The sequence below is a fragment of the Amphiura filiformis genome, chromosome 2, assembly GCF_039555335.1.
Source record: "Amphiura filiformis chromosome 2, Afil_fr2py, whole genome shotgun sequence".
Classification (NCBI taxonomy): domain Eukaryota; kingdom Metazoa; phylum Echinodermata; class Ophiuroidea; order Amphilepidida; family Amphiuridae; genus Amphiura; species Amphiura filiformis.
Window position 1 is genome coordinate 44,846,849 of NC_092629.1, and position 19,979 is coordinate 44,866,827.

General features: G+C 36.4%; 1 protein-coding gene across 1 annotated transcript; it reads right to left on the reverse strand.

The window, feature by feature from the left end:
* Positions 1-7,063: 7,063 nt before the first annotated feature.
* On the reverse strand, positions 7,064-15,638 carry LOC140146270 (uncharacterized). The gene is made up of 4 exons (XM_072168055.1): positions 15,349-15,638; positions 10,931-11,062; positions 9,955-10,263; positions 7,064-8,965 (listed from the first exon to the last, which is right to left on the reverse strand). Exons 1-4 carry the CDS (start codon positions 15,416-15,418, stop codon positions 8,484-8,486), a joined length of 993 nt encoding a protein of 330 aa, XP_072024156.1. The 5' UTR covers positions 15,419-15,638; the 3' UTR covers positions 7,064-8,483.
* Positions 15,639-19,979: the final 4,341 nt, after the last annotated feature.

The following is a 19,979-nucleotide window of genomic DNA, read 5'->3' on the forward strand; positions in this document are numbered from 1 at the left end:
AACTATAACATTACCCTGGCGTTAAGTAACTATACGACGTTAAATTGGCATCAGTTTTATAAACCATTACATATGTTGTACATACTCCCTCCGTTGAGAAATTAAGTAACAGTGTGAAACCTTTAACGTGATGTTCTACACATCATCTGTTTTTAAAATTAACTGAAAGCAATGAATTATAAGTTTAAGTTTTAAAAAAAGGTATATATAATAAGTATGTAATAACGTCTTTTTATAATATTTTATAGCCTATATTATAACAGTGATGATCACGCGCGAAGTGATATTAGTACAACAGCCTGTATCGTCTACTGCCAAGTTTTGAATTGAACTATTGAACCAGCACGTAGAACACGATTGGGTTGTTGTTGAGATTAAACTTTGCAGGATACATTTTTGGCGGAAATGTCACTGCAAGTTGGCAAGTGTGTTGAATTACTTTTGCCGCAGTGGGAATAGGAGTTGGTGAGGTAAAGTTTCCAAATAGGATGCCATAATATATTTGCCGCTCCTCTCGCCACCCCGGCCAAATTTTGCTAGTTCAGTGTATAACATAAGATCGTTTACGGCATCGTATATGACTTTTTAGTCTTACATCCCGGTTTTGGGTATTGCATATAAAGTATGTATTCTAAAGTATGTTTTCTTTACGAGTTGATGGAGCAACATACATCAATAGGTATTGGATGGTTTATCAATGAAGTGTTTCTCCGTTGGCTAAAAGTAACATGTTTTTAAACACGAGGACATTTGGCGCGGACTGGGAGGTCGATTGTTGTTTCGCCACGCCTTTGTATTTCCACTGCTTATACGGAATTGGCAGCACAAAAAAAAAACCTGCGTTTGATGGATGATATTTTGTAATAAAACCGAGCTGGAAGGGTTTTTTTGTGTATGATTTAATGAACTGATAATGTCTTAATATCAAACGTCAGTGGTGCAGGTGCTATGGGCCTAAGCGACAAAGCCCAGAGATAATGATAATCAGGTCCCCCTATTGTTAGAAAATCCATCGCAAAAGTAGCGTCACGAAGAATTTTGTCGTTCAAGTTATTCGAAAAGTAGTGTTGCTTTAATCTTACCCAGTTCATTGTTGCCAAATGATTGAAAATAATCAAAATTTACTGTTGATAGAATTTTTAGCTTGCTGTTATCTATTAATATGATACGAATGTGTATTGTGTGCGACATATGAATGATTTTGCTGGTAACCTTGTCACTCTTGCATGATAGTTGAATTATGTAGGGCAACATAGTCGCAATAACCATCAATCCTCTCGAGCAGACGAGTACAATGTACTGTTATCATTGATCTCAAAATGCACCTGGGTAACGAGATGCGTGATAAAGTAACAACATTAATGCTCTTCACGCGCTGTTGAGGCAACACTTTGAGCGACCTTGTTCTAACAAGTTTTAATATGACGAGTTGAAGACCCACTGACCACGCAGTCCTTGAAAGGCATTCAACATTTTAGTTATATTTCAAAATCCTGACGGAATGATGTTGAAAAAATAAAAAATGTGATACTAAACATACCGTTTATTTCGTGGTAGGCTATGTTTGGAATAGCAACATCAGATACAATGTTCTTGTGCCGTATTTTGTCAGGTGTTTCAGTACCAAATCAAAATATTAGGTTAAAAATCGACTTTATTTGAAATGTTTTCATACAAAATAATTAACTTAATAGTTCGGTAAAAATTCCGATGTATGAAGGTAATTGAAATTAAGAAACTGCTAACACACGCCATGTGCCAAGTCAATTACAAGGTGTGTATGAAGAAGTGAATTTGCAACGTTTGCATAATTTGCTATCTATTACTTGTGCTCAATTCTAATAACGTAATAAGAAGAGTTTGATATTAAAGTGTTAGGTTATATGCATCTTCGATCAGTTATTCTATAACCAATATCTCACGCAATATCTCCTTCGTGTTTAGGACTCCATGCAACGTTAATACGTCTCCATCCTGTTTAAAGGATTTCATGTAACGTTAATACTATTAGTTATTAGGTGAAGCGGAGGTATGGTACGGAAAATTATCGTGCGCGAAGGGTCATACTGGGTGAAGCCGAAGGCTGAACCCAGTATGACACTGAGCGCACGATAATTTCCCGTACCATACCGACGCTGAACCTAATAACGAATTTATCATACCACTAAGTCATTCTAAATATTGAAATAATTACGTTTTTTTAAATTTTAATTCCTGCTAAATAGGAAAAATATTACAAAAAATAGATGACTGTTCCGCGTATTACAGGTTGCGTGCATTTTACGCGACCGGTTTACGTGATTCGCCTTTATACGCGTAGCTCGCCGTACACGCGTATCGGCCTTGCGAAATACGCTCTCACTGACTAGATATAAAGCGTAAAATACGCACTCACTGACTAGATACGAAAATATATCAGGTTAACGGTGTTCTTTGATGTTTACCTTAGTGGTATGATAAGTGTTTATCTCATTCCTACATCTAAGCTGATTAACAGAATAAGAGTCTAATGATGTGCACAATTTTTTTACGGAAAATGCATTTCAAGAAGCATGACATAGTTTTACAATGCCGGATTCTTTTATTCATATTTTTTCACCGCTTCTTTTTAGTATTTAGAGTGCAAACAGAAAATTAGCAGCAAAGAAGCAAAATTATGTTGATAAAAATACATGTACTATCATCGACGCTTGGGTGTGCCTTTTGCTAACAATGTTTTTAGCCATGTAAAAACTAAAAATTACATTGTTCTTAAAAGTCACTGTGTTTCAAACGACACCGGGAACTTCATTTTAATAGCATGTGTTGACATAAAATTATACCGTCTACATCCGCTAGCTAGGAAGCAAAATAAGGGCTAGTAGTCATAGGGGTCGCTGGACTTAGTCTAAAATATGGTTTGCTAGTCTGAAACTAATACAAGGTTAGCTCGTCTGAAATTAATATCAAATTATGTCAACCTTGTAAAAAACACCGAAAATCTCGACTATACCTCCAAACCAATTTATCACCATCACTACACACATTTTAACACCGCTTAACTTTTAATGTTATTTACGTGTTCACAAAATACTTTGCACAAATATTTCTGTGTTTGGGATAGAACATTTTTCGTAGCAGTTTTGTGTTCAATGCGTACATGACTTCATGACTGAATTGAACCCTCTCCACGTGGAACATCGTTCCGCCCCGTTCAATGGCACTTAAAATGATTCAACACAGTCCCAGTTTATATTATTGTCATAGATATCGTAACCCTAATCCAGGGAAGACGTCGCAATCCTCCGCAACATACCGTTCTCGAGTTATAAGAAGAAATTAATGTCAAAATTAGCGGTGATCAGTTTTTTTTTTGGTTTTTTTTTACTATAACACAAATCTTCCCACCCCACCTCTTCAATTCCCATCAGTTTGGATGTTTTATAATACGATGGTCATATTACGAGAGTGAAAGTGTAGCACTAGTATAATAAATTTCAACAAAATACGCTGTTGGACCGGTTAGCATGGCAATTATGGTCAAACTTTCTTCAGAGGTTTGGGATACTATGGTGCCATATTCATAATATTTTTGGTTTGATCTATTTAATACTTATTTGCTCTTTGACGTGTGCAAGCACTGCTATGACTGGCTGAGAGCGATATATACCGAAAACGTAATGGGACTTTGGCTCTCCATACTACTTATCATTGTTTATGCTAGGTGTTTCATTGCTTTAAAGTTTTATAAGCCAATTTCATTTCTAGACATGAAACTTGCAGTTTTTAGTTTAATCCAAGGATATATTACTTTCTCCATGCATGTACAGTGAAAGAAGAACATTTAGCTCTTTCTAGCACAGTCCTTTTTATTCGGTTGTTACCTATAAGTGTAGTTTCGATAGAATAAGCCCTTCTCATTTGTATCTGAACAGGTGGATCTTAAATTAAACGCTTCTAGCACACAAGTTATAAAATGGTCGTTTCTAGTTTCCAGTGGTTTATTGTTTTAACGTACTTTCTTGGAACAAAGTAATTAACGCTTCCGAAAACGCCAATCCTTTCAATTTGGAAATTTGTGCTGAACTGTCGAGCAAACTTTAATTTTCTGTTTCAAAGCCTTCTTTACTTTGTTCCTTTTGTAAGCAAAGTTTTCTATTTTGCTGCTGCTTTTTTCAGCCCAAGAATGAGTCACCCACATTGTCATTCTTAGCAAATTAAAAAAGTTACTGGCTCCCCATACAGGCACGAAATAAAATATTTCTTGTCTTAATTGACTAGTTAATTATGTGGTATCAAAACCGGTTATCAGCTAACGCGACTCAGAAGACACATAAGTTATAGCGTTGTTTGTTAAATACACATTCTCAAATGTAATAACTCGACTGGCCCAGATCTGAAATAGATACCATTTCTTCTTTTTTATTCTTCTCCTGGTTTTTTTCAGAAGTTTACATTTATCTCTGAAACCCATTTTAACAGATCCTAAACCAACATAAGTATGTTTTTTCAAAGGGTGGGTCCATGGAATATACTATGATTTCAGACCAACCTTTTTACAATGTCAATGATGTATTCGTCTTCTTATCAGAAGTGCATCCTTTGCCAAGCACGCATAGATTCATTTGGCAAGTCACATATGTAACGTTAACTTTTGAAATAAACCATGGAGGAGAGAAGGATGGAAAGTATACTTTAGTATCCGGAGATTGTACATTGCCAGGTATTGTTGTTGACCGAGGAGGACCGAAGCAAGGAAAGTCTACGTTAGTATCCTGAGATATTACATCGTCAGGTTTTGTGAACCAAAGGGGACAAAAGCAAGGAAAGTTTACTTTAGTATTGTGATATTGTACATTATCAGGTTTTGTAAAAAAGGGAGGACCGAAGCATGGAAACTCTAGTTTAGTATCTCGAGATTGTGCGTCGTCAGGTATTGTAAATCATTGAGGACAGAAGCATGGAAAGCCTACTGTAGTATCGTGAGATTTTACATAGCCAGGTTTTGTAAACCAATGAGTACCGAAACATGGAAAGTCTACTTTAGTGTCCTGAGATTGTATATTGCTTTATTCCAATAATGAAGGGCCGAAGTGTATACGCCTTTACACAGGTTTATTATGATGGGGGTGAAGCAATATTTCCGTAAAATGCAATTTCTTCAAATAAAATGTGGACCTAATTCTACTAAAAAAATAATGCCCTTTTCAAAATTCTGAACCCTTATGATCAAAAAGCGGATTTTCTCCCACAGCGTACTATTTTGAATGATCATACATTTAATATGATCATGATGCCATTGATAATGAAAACCACAAATAGTTTACTAAATTATTTAATTCTTAACATGTTAATAAAATAATCAAATACGCATATGACACAACAAAAAACGGATGCTGTTGTTTATTCCAATAATTTTATTTTAAAAAGAAGCGTATTTTACAAATAAATTGATCTATGCCGCACACAAATGCATCAAATAGTTAACCATTTTCCTGTTTAAAACAAAACAAAAGAAAAACAATATAAGAAACCCCAACCAAAGTAAATAATTATCTTTTTAGATCTTTAGGTACCATTTAATATTTACGCCAGATGAATGAAGTGCTAGTTTTAAGGGGGTTGTCTTTTTTTTTTAGTCTTGAGGGGAAGTCTAATTTGTTACTTGAATCATGAGTGAATAAGTTTTAATGGAAAAAGGGGTAAAACAAGGGTAAATCCGAACATGTTGAGCGGAAACGGGGAGCGCAATTTTTGGTACCGATTTTTTGTGTGTGTAAACTATCCCTGACGTAAATATTGAATGGTATTTTACAATAACTTAATTCAGGTGTTTGATCTAGTTATTGCTTAGTTTTTGGTTTTCTTTAAACAAATTTAATTTTAATATGTGTTGCAGCTTACATTAGACCTGATCAACACATACGTGTCTACTGTTTAGAATTACAAAACATGTACTTACACAAATCATGTCTTTCTTGTTGGCGCTTGCCTAATTTGTCAAAGATTTGCAGAGATCATTCGAAACAATAGCCCGTAGTTTCATTCGCCTTTCACACAAAACCTTCAAAATCTTGTGCTATGTGTTGAACAAAACAAATCTAGAGATAATTATTGTTTGTAAATGTGTTGTAAATCGTTGAAAATTTCTTGGCATATATAAAGAAAAATATAGCGCACAAATGGTGCCACACAAGATTTAATCCATATACATGAACCATGATAGGAGTACTTCCAAAACAATAAGTAACAACAGAATGATTGACAGCTGTTTGAGTCATGGTCAGCTAACATTTTTATCAGCATGATCAGTAAATGGAATTACAATAGTCCAGTGTATATCCATATTAAAATGATGCACTTGTCGCTGCTACATGTGCCTCTTTTTACATAAACAGCTAAGAATAAAATACCAAACTCATCTCAAGTGCAGGACACTTCAAATCAAATGTTTTCTGTATTCCTTAAGGGCTGGGGTATGAACGTTTGGACAGTATTTATTTTGGGACATTAGAGCACATCAGACATATCGAATTGCATTCTGAATACGAAGAAAGTCATTCTGATATCAAATAATTTTTATTTTTGAAATTCGCAATTTAATACACATTTTATGGCAAATCATTAAAAATTGATATTTTTGATATTTAACAGTACTTGAAGTGAACTTTATAAATCTGATGATCTATACTTAATGTGTATGTAGGTGGGATGAAAAGCCGACGATCAATTTAAAATTTTGACCTTTCGTATTGAAGATATGGATTTTTTTTCATAAAACACCAAACAAAATTAGGTCTTTTTGAACGTTTGGACAGTATTTATTTTGGGCCATTAGAGCACATCAGACATATCGAATTGCAAAATTAGGTCTTTTTGGGAAAAAAATCCATATCTTCAATATGAAAGGTCAAAATTGTCAATTGACCGTCGGCATTTCCTCCTGCTACATACACTTTAAGAATATATCATTAGATTTATATAATTTACTTCGAGGACTGTTATATATCAAAAATTTCAAAATGTCAATTTTTATAATTTGTCATAAAATTTGTATTATATTGTGATTTTCAAAAAATGAAAATTATTTGATATCAGAAAGACATGTTTCGTATTTAGAATGCAATTCGATAGGTCTGAGGTGCTCTCATGTCCCTCAAAAAATACTGTCGAAACACAATAAACGCTCATTTTAGATGATTTGGAGTGACCTATATTGGAGATGAGTCTGGTATGTATCTAACTACGGTTAGTGCATGGTTTTGATATGGATGTAGAATGAAATACATCAGATTACTACAGAAATACATCTTCTTTATATTTGGGTAGAAAATGGTAAATCAAAGACGTTAATCAAACTATTGTACGGTAATACACAACCTTGCTAATACCACGACGTTGCAAAACGTTGTAGCAGTTTTGTGATACACAACCTTGCTAACACCACGACGTTGTAAAACGTGTTAGCAGTCTTGTAATACATAACATTGCTATACGACGACGTTGTGAAACATTATAGCAGTGTTGTAATATACAATCTTGCGAACACCACGACGTCGTAAAACGTTGTAGCAGTGTTGTAATACATAACCTTGCTAATATCACGTCGTTGTAGAACGTTGTAGCAGTGTTGTAATACACAACCTTGCCAACACCACGACGTTGTAGAACGTTGTAGCAGTCTTGTAATACATAACCTTGCTAACACCACGACGTTGTAAAATGTTGAAGCAATGTTGTAGTATACAACCTTACTAACACCACGACGTTGTAAAGTGTTGTAATACACAACCTTGCTAAAACCACAACGTTGTAAAACGTTGTAGCAGTGTTTTTACTACTTAAACGGACCTTCAAAAATGATATGTGGCCATTGTGCTAAATTAATGGACCAGGATTCGTCGTGATTATATCAAAGCTATTAGACAAGCTAGATATTTGATATTAACTATTTATTGAGAATAGAGCTACTAAGGGCGCAGATAAAAGTTAGGATTCCCACGTGACATCGCATGGTATAAGTAAAAAGTATATTGAACAATTTGGTGGTGTTCAACGATGTTTATTGACATAAAAATATATACTGACGTTTCGTACTTTGATAAAGTACTTTTGTACGTAACGTCAGTATACATTTTTATGTCAATAAACATCGTTGAACACCATCAAATTGTTCAATCTACTTTTTACTAAGGGCGCACACTCTTAATCCATAAAACACATCCATTTGATAACATAGATCCTGTAACTATACCAATAACAATGTGTACGTATTTTACGATTCTCCTGAATGATAGGTACCAAACGGTGATAAGACTCAAACGAAGTGTATTCCGGGAACCATTTTATGAAATATAAAAAATGGAAGCAAAATACTCGGAATATCATAATGAACATAATACGTCAAACTTTGTGTTAACAAGTTAATACAATTTTACAATAAGCAATTAAATAGCAAATTAAAGCAAGTGTTCGGATATTAGACATTTCTTTAAAAATTGTTATCATTTCGTGCAGACGGCACATGTGAGCTCTGCTCCGTTGATATAAGGAGCACATGGCAAATTACCACCATCACATCGCCCTTCAACTGGATAAAACAAAACCCCATCCTGGTTAGAAGCACTACTATCCGATCTTACTTCTGGATTTCGGTCAACACAAACGAACTCAGTGCTACTGTGGGAGTATCTCTCAGACATCAGGTATCCATGGTATTCTCTATTCCACCCCGATGGGCAAGTCATTTTTGCAGGGATCATCATCAAGATGCCCCGATTAGTAGCAATGCAAACGGCACAGGGAACGTCGTGGTCGTGTTTGCCTGCAAATGGTGGGAAGTCATATATTTGGTATCCAGCAGAGTAGACATATCCCCTATTGGTATGTGTACCTGCATGGTAATTGTCATATTCAGGAGTATCGGGAAGACACAGATAATTAGAACCACTGCCTGCTTGGTTGTACCGCTTCCCTCCAGCAATACCTGTGAGTGTAATGGAGTATAAATCATAATTAACTGTAATGACTCGTACCAGTCGTGATTGAATTGTTTTTGTCCTGATGCCATGTTTGCCTTACTGAAGTAATTAACATGTCTGTAGCTTTATTATGATATAGCTTCACAATGAAGTTGAACTACACTATACTAAATCATTGTAGCAAGGTTAATCCCAAATTGAAAGACCAGACACACAATTCCTATCAACATGTCCTCTTTGCATCACCATATTTTATTTTCATCTAAAATTGTCAGCAAAATGAGTAGGACATGGTGTAATTAATTTCCTAATCAAACATGCATTGAAATTGTTTTTGAATTCTAGAGTTTTCCTAATCAAGATTACTGGGAGTGCGAGTTTTCCCAGCAAAAAATGGGTTCATCAGCATTAAACATATCGGTAATCCGAAATGAGCTGATTATATTTATTTCTTGTTTGTTCGCTTGTTTGTTGTTACGTTTTGTTTGTTTGTTTGTTTGTTTGTTTGCTTGTTTTTGAGATTTGTAATATTTTCTCTTATTCGATTTCTCCATTGAACAATTAAATAATGGTAATTGAAATTCCAAAAATAAAAATGGTCATTTATATATTCAACTAGAAATAGCTCATATTTTCTGGAGATGACCTTTATACACCTTTGTACCATAATGTTTCAAATCCAAAGTATCCAATGATACATTACTGCTCCACAAAACGCTTTGTAAAATGTAAGTTTTATCAGTCACATATGAAACCCTCTTGACCCTGTGTTGCCAAGTCGGTGGGTAGTTGTGGGTCACATATATACTTAAGCTAAATAAATATTAATGATTTGTATCATGTTACTTTTCTACCAAATAACTAAGATCTCCATCAGTGCAACGGGTTCTCATTTTGTGTGGACTTGGAATCTTTCCGACATAGATGCTGTGTTAAGGGTTGAGAGCAGTGTTGTGTGATGCTGTGCGTATCGTCTGAATTAATCTACACTTACCTGCATAACCCAGTTCTGACGTTGAAGGACAGGTAGTTCTTCCCCATCGAATGTACACAGAACCTGTTGTTCCGGCATTTATTCCAAGTGAACCTCGGGGCCCTACAGGACCTGGCAGCCCTGGTATTCCATCCACAGCGGAGAGTCCGATGGGTCCAGGTGGCCCCATCTTTCCCGGGGCACCTCTGGGACCAGCTGAGCCTTTTATACTTGAATCAATACCAGGCGGTCCAGGAGGTCCCGTGGGGCCCGGAGGGCCAGCTGTAAGTTGATTTGTACCGGGTAGTCCTGGAGGGCCAGGAAGACCATCTGTTGAAGATCAAGATTGAGATTTTGCAAATTAATAGCACGGAATTTAACAATACGAATTCGCTTAATGACCATGGACAGTGTTATAACCAGACAACTGAGCAATGATGAGTGATCCACTACTACACAGTATACACAAAAGAATAGGAATTTTAAGAACAAAATGCGTGAAAATCACTTCAAAATGTGTGTGTGAAATTATCATAGTTCGGGTGAATGATATTCTTTCACAATGTTTGTAAAATTAACTTTGAAAACTATTGCCGACGGCAGCAAATAGCTGTCGATGGAACTTTTGCAACAAAATACACAAACTTGTAAAAAGTTCACAAAATGTTGCATCCGTGGAAAAGAAACCGTTCTTCCATTCAAAATGTTTTAAACTACAAGAACGTATTCCCAGAGTTCCTTTTTACAGGACCTTCAACAGTGTTAACTTCGAATTGATTCATTCGTATTGGTAAATTCTGTTTGATGATGTGAAAATTAGCACAAGCCATATATCATTACCAAAATTGGTCATTTCAGATAAAGGGAAAAATTTCCCTCATGAACTACAACTATCATGAATAATTGTTGAAAACGGGATCTGTAGCATAATGACCAATCTACGTTTCATGCAGACAATCTAAAGAATTCTCAATATGAATGTTAAATATAATCTTACTTTGTCCATCACGGCCATCTCGTCCTGGATGTCCGTCATGACCATCTCGTCCCGGAAGCCCTTGGAAGAAGTACTTGAAGAAATCAAGATTTCTATTATCTGTAGCTGATGAGACAGTAGAAGAGTCGCCATCTACGAATAAAGGAAGGAAAACTCTTTTATTTAAGTTGAGCTGGGTAAACAGTAAATAATAATAAATAATAATAATAAATTTTGGATTTATAAAGCGCCTTTCTCCAGATCTTAGAGGACTCAAAGCGCTGTAATTTCGCTGCAATGGTGAATCATCACAATCAGATCGCATCAACTAGGCCAGTTGCTGCCGAACGGCGCACACCTATCCGCATTTAGATTGTAACATCCACCAATTATCTGTGCAGCTCCCCAAATTCCATTGGGTGAAGGAAGTTTTGATAACCAAACAACTAATCACCGATTTTTTGCGATACAGGAGGAAACCGGAGATCCCGGAGAAAACCTGCGAGAGCGAGCATGGAATCGGGATAAACCAAGTGCACATGAGTCCTTGGGCCGCGCCGGGGCTTGAACCCGGGACCTCAGTGGTGCAAAGCGAGGGAACTACCGCTGCGCTAACTCGCCCTCCCAGTATTAAAATGAAATGTTCGCTACCGTATTCTTTCTCTCTAGTGTCTTTCTAAATTTTCTAAGAGAGTGTCAGACAGAGATACAAGGTGGGTCATTGATAGTCCATAGGCTTACGAGATATTTTTCAAATATGTCATTTTTTCGGGTAGATTATTTGCATCCATGTTTAAACACATCTAGAAACATCACTGATTAAGAAAAAAATGGGTGCCAGTTTTTTCATTAACATTTAGAGTCTCCATTTTGAATTTCAAAATGGCCGCCAATTTTTAAAAATAAATTACCAATTAACCATTACTATTCATTCAAATGTCATACAATATCTATTATATTTTATCTAAACTCATATTAAAGGGTCAACGATTCATTGGAAACAAAATAAGAACACTAGAAATACTCCAAATTAGCAAAAATCCAAGATGGCGGCCATATTTCAAGCTTTTTACGTAAAATGCCATAACTTTTGAACCAATGGGCATGGGAAGATGCTTTTGATGACTAACCATATGCTTTGGTATATTTATCATGTTTATGATTGGAACACTTTTTCTAGAGTCTAATATCGCGACAAAACTTTCACTGTATCTGCTTCACATGCTTGGAACGATCTACCTGTTGCCGTTAGAACGTCCGTCTTGGTTCCAATTTGTAACAATTATGTTAAAACTCATCTCTTTATTTAATTGTTTGCTTTCTATTATTATCTTGTTCTTTGAATTGTTTTATCATGTTTTTGTACGAGCTTTGCCCTCCTGGGAAAAGCGTATTTTTTAAATGCCATGTAATGTACTGAATCAGGGGTGTCAACGTTCAAGTTACTGATTAATTTTTCCTAATTGTTATTGCTTCAATGATCTTCTAGATATTGGTCAATCTTGCCCGGAGATGGAGTAACCTGAGAAAGAACCGTCAGTAGTTTACTGTCTACATGTAGGTTTCATCACCCCAAGGTCAGAGTTCCAAGACCATATCCTAGCGCCAGATATTATAAGCCTGACATGTTCATGGCTGGATATATATGTGCAAGCCATGGTCCCTGAGTCGGTGGCAGTTTGTCAACTCCATGTTCATCTTTGAGTTGCTTAACCCTAGAACTACGAAGGGGAGGGGTACCAACCCCCTAAGATTATGTTACCCGTCATAAAACAGTTTTACTCCCAAACGACCTAAGCTAATCATAGCGATATCCTTTGCGCTCATTTTGGTGATAAAATTTTCATCCCAGCACCTTACCCGGGGGTAGGACCGGCCATCAAAGATGACCATAGAGGGGGTGGTAGTGAGGCACCAATGATTTTAACTTTGCTATTGTAAAATTATTTCAAGAGCTTCTGACTCTTTACTGTTAGTTAGGTGAACATAGTTATTTCCTTTTATATTTAGCATTTTTGTAGCTCTTTACCCAAAAATCAATTTTGCTTATACTTTTGTACATAGCCAGAATTTTCCACTGTATGGGCGCCCTCACCATATGACAGCATAACGACATTATGTGGGGAATGTTTGTACTTGGTATCACTGGATAGAGGAGACCCATAGCTATAAACGTGTAGCAAACATAACGGTATAACATTTATAATTGAAAATTAAGGGGGGTCGCAACAAAACCCTTTTTCGTAGTTCGTGTTACAAAATATGGCTCTAGGGTTAAACAAAAAAATCTTTGCATTCCCAATGTGGACTCCACTTGGACAGAAAAGAGAGCAAAGAAACTCTTCACATCCACATAGAACTTCATCGGATGATTCATTTCCTTTGCCAATACAAGCTAGTGCCATCAGAGTTGTGGGCTTGCTTTCATGAAAGTGACAAATCAAGTTGAGAATGTTCACTATCCCTTCTTTCCCTTTCCTTGGATATGTCCTGACGTATCACAGCCTGTGAGAGCAAATATATAGGCTGCAGGGAGACTTTGCGCCGTCTTTGCTTCTATTCATGACTAGCGCGGAATGGTTTCCAAATAGTGGTGTTCTACGTATAGCCAAAGTAGCACATCTGTGTCTTGTGAATGATGTGGAAAGGTAGAAAGTTAGCGAATCTTTTTGTGCTGATGCTGGCGAGAAACATTACACGGAGGCGCCCTATTTAGTGTTAGCCATGGATATTTAATTACTGAAAAGTGTCCAAAGCTAACATTAAATATTGCGCCTCCGCATAATGCATACGGTATTGCTGTCTCTGATGCCTGTTGAGTCTTGAAAGATGTTTCTTGCCAGCAGCATCACAAAGGATTCGTTAACTCTCTACCTTTCCCATCAGCTCATCCGCTACAGTGCGTTATCAACAAATGTTTTTGAATGTTATAAAATGTTTTATACCCATTATATGTCCTTTGTATAACCCTACATTTAAACGTTTTCTGGCAACCTTTTGTGAATGATGTCGAAACCCTTTTGTGTTTGCTGGGTTGGTATGTACACCTGTACAACTGCAATTCAAATTCCCCGCCAATATCGACAATTGTAGGTGTACATATAGCAATGACTTTATGCAAATGAGACTACTTAATTCAAAGTACTCTAATGATATATGTTGTATGTTTTGAAAGACAAAAGTACAAACTTGTATTTATCATAGGTAACGGTAATCAAAGTTGCGAGAACAATAGTTGCGAGAGCATATTGAGCGTCCCGCGTATACCTCATTTATTGGGCATCCTGGAGATAAACTGAGCTCAAAAAGAAACTTATAATTTTTCACAACTTGTGAATCACAAGGTCATATCTTAAAATAGTGTCAATCAAAATGAACCAAAATTACACACAGGATTACTTTAATACTCTACTCAAAACACATGTCAGTAACCAAGCAGTTGTCCAACTGACACAATAGTAAAATGCACTGTCATGGGACAGCTTCCTGGAAGTTTCTCCACTTTCACAGCCCAACATTTGGCACCCAGCACAAAAAATCTGTGAGAATGCACACAAGATCCTTGCACAGATGATACAACGGTGCTGCTTCCTGCTTTTCATACACTTTTTTCATGAAATAGGGCTGGGCTGTGAATGTGGTCCAGGAAGCTGTTCCATGTCAGTGCATTTTGCTGTTGTGTCAGTTGGATAACTGCTTGGTTACTGACATGTGTTAAGAGTAGAGTATTGAAGTAAACCTGTGTGTAATTTTGGTTCAATTTGATGGACAGGATTTCAAGATATGACCTTTTTAAGTTTCTTTTTGAGCTCAGTTTACATGACCATTGACTGTTTTATTCCTTAGAACCAGACACACAACTTGTTTTATTTTATAACTTGATCAAAGCATTCAACTTTAATCCCCCATATAATCTTTGACAGATCTCAATATCTAAATTTGCTCAATGGTGCTTTCTTGGTACCCGTCACGATTCAGAAGCTACACACACACCCCACACACCCCCACACACAAATACCAGTAGTACACAACTTCACGGTTATACTGGGTCTTCAATGATGTCTATCTTAGATTACTATTTTTAGATCTCGTCTCTTTCTCGTGTGCTCTCTTGATCTATATCTCTCAATGGATGCAACCACTTCAATAAATTATTAAAACCGTTACTAAAGTTTGTTCGGCTTTAATATATAAGGCGGAAATTATTCGGCTTTTGTTACTGCGCGCGTCAAGTCCCAACTCACACTCGCGTAAATTCACATAAGCGTGCGCTGGTCACGCATTACGCACCACACAACTAGCGTAAGCACCAGAGCTCTGCATAAGCACTGCGCCCAACAGCGTGCACGCCATTCTAAATTATATCAATACACAGTGTTATGAGTCTTATTTTTTCCGCCTTATATAAGCCGAGGAAACTTTAATGTAAGCTTACTCACTTTGATTATCTTGTTGCTTACTGGGTAGCACCAGCGATACCATAAAAAGAAGCACCAAAACCAACTTCATTTTAATATGTAGGTATTATTTCAAACTATAAACGAAAGAAGTGTATCCAATACTTATATCGACCGGCTGCTATATCAGGCTATGCGTTGAGCGTTCACAAAAAAATGTAATTACAACTATAACATTACCCCGGCGTTGAATATAACGACGACGTTAAGTTGGCATCGGTTTGCTATATCATTACATGTTCTGTACATACTCCCTCCGTTGAGAAATTAAGTAACAGTGTGAAACCTTTGACATGTTGCTCTCCACAGCGTCTGTTTTAAAATTAACTGAAAGCAATGAATCATACGTTTGAGTTTAAAAAGTTAAAACAAACATTATTGTGATAATTAGGTTATAATAACTTTTATCATTATAGCCTATATTATAACAGTGATTGCTATTGTAAACGCGCGAAGTGATGTTGATACAATAGCCTGTATCGTCTACTGCCAAGTTTTGAATTGAACTATTGAACAAGCACGTAGAACCCGGGCGTAGAACACGACTGGGTTGTTGTTGAGATTAAACTTTGCAGGAGTTATTTTTGGCTGACAATCACTGCACGTTGCCAAGGGTGTTAAGTTATTTTTGTCGCAGTGGGCACATGAGTGGTGGGGGAGGCCAAGTTGTGCTAATTCAGTGTATAATAATAAGATCGTATTTTGAAACTTTAGATCCCGGTTTTGGATATTGCATGTAAGTATGTTTTCTTTATGAATTGATGGAGCAACATACATCAATAGGTATTGGATGGTTTATCAATGACATAAACCCGAGGACATTTGGCGCGAACTGGGAGGTCGATTGTTGCTTCGCCACGCCTTTGTATTGTTACTTCATACGGCATCGGCAACGCTGACTGATGTCGAGATGCCTTCAATTTAGGTTTTCTTGCGAAGTCAAACAGATGTGCTCAATACTACGCTAGTCTTATCTGGACTAGCGACGTGGACGGCTTGTCGAACTGAAGCAGTGAATTTAATATACGGACTTGTGCCAGGTCCACCACAAAAAAAACCCTGATTTTGATTTTGATTTGTGAAACAATTGAGCTCGAAGGTTCTTTTGTGTGTATGATTTTATGAAGTGATATTGTCTTATTATTATCAAACGTCAGTAGTGCAAGTGCTATGGGCCTAAGAGACAAAGCCCAGAGATAATGATAATCAGGTCCCCGGTATTGTTATATATAAATTTCATCGCAAAAGTAGCGTCATAAATAATTGTGTCGTTCAAGTTGTTTATAAAGTAGTGTTGCTTTAAGGGTAGACGAGGTATTGTTAGTCGAAGCAGCCACAAATTCGATTTTCATTATCTAAATAAATATATTATTGAAAAGTAATACTTTGATGTTTTGCAAAACATATACTTTGAAAACTTGCTTGATTTATTGTTGTTAATCATGTTATGTACGTTTTACAAAAGTGTTGTTATTTAAGCCCTCTTTACAATATTACTCAAGAACCACAGGCCCTACAAAAGTGTATCTGTGATATTTTAATTCTTCTACAAACTCGCTATGAAATGATCAATGCAATATTTGCCAAAGTTCACTACCATTCGCAAGATGCTGTGAACTACCAAATCGCAACGGTTTTACCCAGTTCATTGTTTCCAGCGGACTGAAAATAATCAAAATTTACTGTTGATAGAATTGTCAGCTTGCCGTCAGCTATTAATATAATATGACACGAATGTGTATTGTGTGCGACATGACATATGTTGCTGGTAACCTTGTCACTCTTGCATGACAGTTGAATTAATGGGGCAACATAGTCACGATAACAATCAACCCTCTCGAGCAGACGAGTTCAACGCACTGTTATCATTGATATCAAAATGCACCTGGGTAACGAGATGTGTGGTAAAATAAGCAACATTAATGCTGTACACGCACTGTTGAGGCAACACTTTGAGCGACCTAGTTCTAACAAGTTTTAATATGAAGAGCCACTGACCATGCAGTCCTTGAAAGGCATTCAATGTTTTAATAAGAGTTCAAAATCGTGACGGAATGATGTTGCAAAATGAAATGGCAAAATGTGATCATACCGTTTATTTCGTGGTAGGCTATGTTTGAAATACAACATCATATATAATGTTCTTGTGCGGTATTTTGTCAGGTGTGGCAGTACTAAATCAAAATATTGAAATATTTTCATAAAAAATAATTAACGTAGTTCGGTAAAAATTCCGATGTACAAAGGTGATAGAAACGAAGAAACTATAATTAAATACAGAGATAAAAACAATTTATCGCGTCTGATGTCACTGTAAAATACGATAATAGATTGATTTACACAGGTTAATCAGCGCGTAAAAGGAAGACCGGTCTATCTGGTGCTGATCGGAGAAAAGGAATAGCAGCGAAAAATTACGCACTTTTACAAGGCAAAAAGCAGCCTTTCTAGGCATTGTGGACATGGTGCCTTCACCAAAGAAAGTTTCCTACTATAAATACCTAACTTTTGAGATGGTTTGCATGTCGAAAGGTGCAAAATTAACAATAAGGCGCCCGGTTATAAATCCGCGTTCAGCAAGTCATCATCACGACACTTGTAAACAAACCGAGCTCGAATTTGATTGACAGATGACGTCAGACGCGATAAATTGTTTTTATCTCTGTCTTTAATTATACTAACACACGTGATGTGCCGAGTCAATTACAAGGTGTGTGAAACAAGACGTAAATTTACAACGTTTGTATGATAATATTTGCTAGCTATTGCTTGAGCTCACTCCTAATAACGCAATAAGAAGAGTTTGATTTTAAATAGTTAGGTTATGCATCTTTCGTCAGTTAGTTCTATTATAACGATATCCCCACAATATCTTCATCGTGTGTAAAGGACTTCATGCAACGTTAATATGTGTTTATCTCATTCCTACATCTAAGCTGATTAACAGAATAAGAGTCTAATGACGTGCACAATTTTAACGCAAATACATGCTAAGAAGCATGACATAGTTTCACAATACCTGATTTTTTGGTTCAGAATCTTTTAATCAAAATACTATCATCGATGGCATAGTGTGCATTTTGCTATAAACGATGTTCACTGTTGTGTTAAACTAAAAATTACATTGTTCTTAAAAATTATTGTGTTTCAAAGAAAACCAGGAACTTCATGTTGATGGAATAAGATTAAAAGGTCTACATTCGTTAACCCGGAAGCTAAATAAGGGTTACTCAATAGTCCTTAGTGTCGCCAGACCGAATACAATAGGGTTTGCTAGTCCGAAACTAAAATAAGGTTCGCTAGTCCGAAACTAATATATGGTTTTCACGTGCGTGTTTTTGGACTAGCAGACATAGGACTGGCACCTGCATTAAAAAAGATTACTTTTACCTTTAATCTTGTATCAGTATTAGCCCTAATGTATCTCGACAAGATATAGGCTATTTAAATTTAATTTAAAACCAAATAATTGGTGTGCAGGAAACCCACAAAGAAATAAATACTGAGCTTCATAGAGGGTGGTCGTGTCCGTTTCCTGAGTTTTAATAAAATATCAAATTCATCAGAAGATGGGACTAATTATGGTAACAATCCGCGTGTAAATTGCTATTCGTACTGATGCGACGATACTGAGAGACCGACATAGAATTATCGCCATCACTACCCACATTTTAACACCGCTTAATTTTTAAGGCTTCTATCTTAGTTTGATATTTACAAACATATCTGCTCCCAAGGTCTTCAGAGTAAAGCTACCTAATTATTATAAAGTAGATCGCATGACGTATGATATTCTTGACTTCTTACAAAATAATGTCAAATCGAATGCTAATTAATGGGTAGAAAAGGGAAACGTGAAACAATTCTATCTGCGCATTTTTTCAACCATCAATACAGCATAATTATAAGGAATATTTTACTTGCTGCCAAAATTTAAATAATTGAAAAGGTATATGAAATCACAGAGATCTGTAAACTGCGCCCCGCGAACTGATATTCTGCTATTCCACACGGGCAATTAACTGTTCAAGACAACTCTAAATGTATTATTCGAATTACTATTTATAAACTAGGTGTAAACAAGGAGAATGTTTCACAGGGCCATTCGAGGGTCTCTTCTATCATTAAGAGAAGTTGTTACGACTTAATTTAAACAAGCCAGCCAACAAAGTCAACTTAGAAGAGCAAAGTGGTAAACCTGGGGAAATCTAACAGGGCTGGTTAGATTATTCTGGTTTTACGTATCACCTCGTTTCACCTCAGATGTTTGTGAATCACAATTAAAGGAGATATTGAAAACATCGACCCCATTACCCGTTTATAAAAGTATTTATATCACCCTTCATGTAACTGCCCGATTAAAAATGTAGCCGAGGCATTACTCTTTAATTAATTAGAAATGTAATGCTAGTGTGCTAAAACAAAACGCGAAATCGTATCTTTTATTTCTTGTACAGTCTGAAAGGGGAGCGATTCAACGACAAGACACAGAAGCTGGTGACCAAAAACATCTACATACTCAGCAGACAAACATGTTCGAAGAACATCATTATTAAAAGAACATCAGTGTTTTGACAATTATCTGGTTACCGCAAACGAGTATACTAGTATAT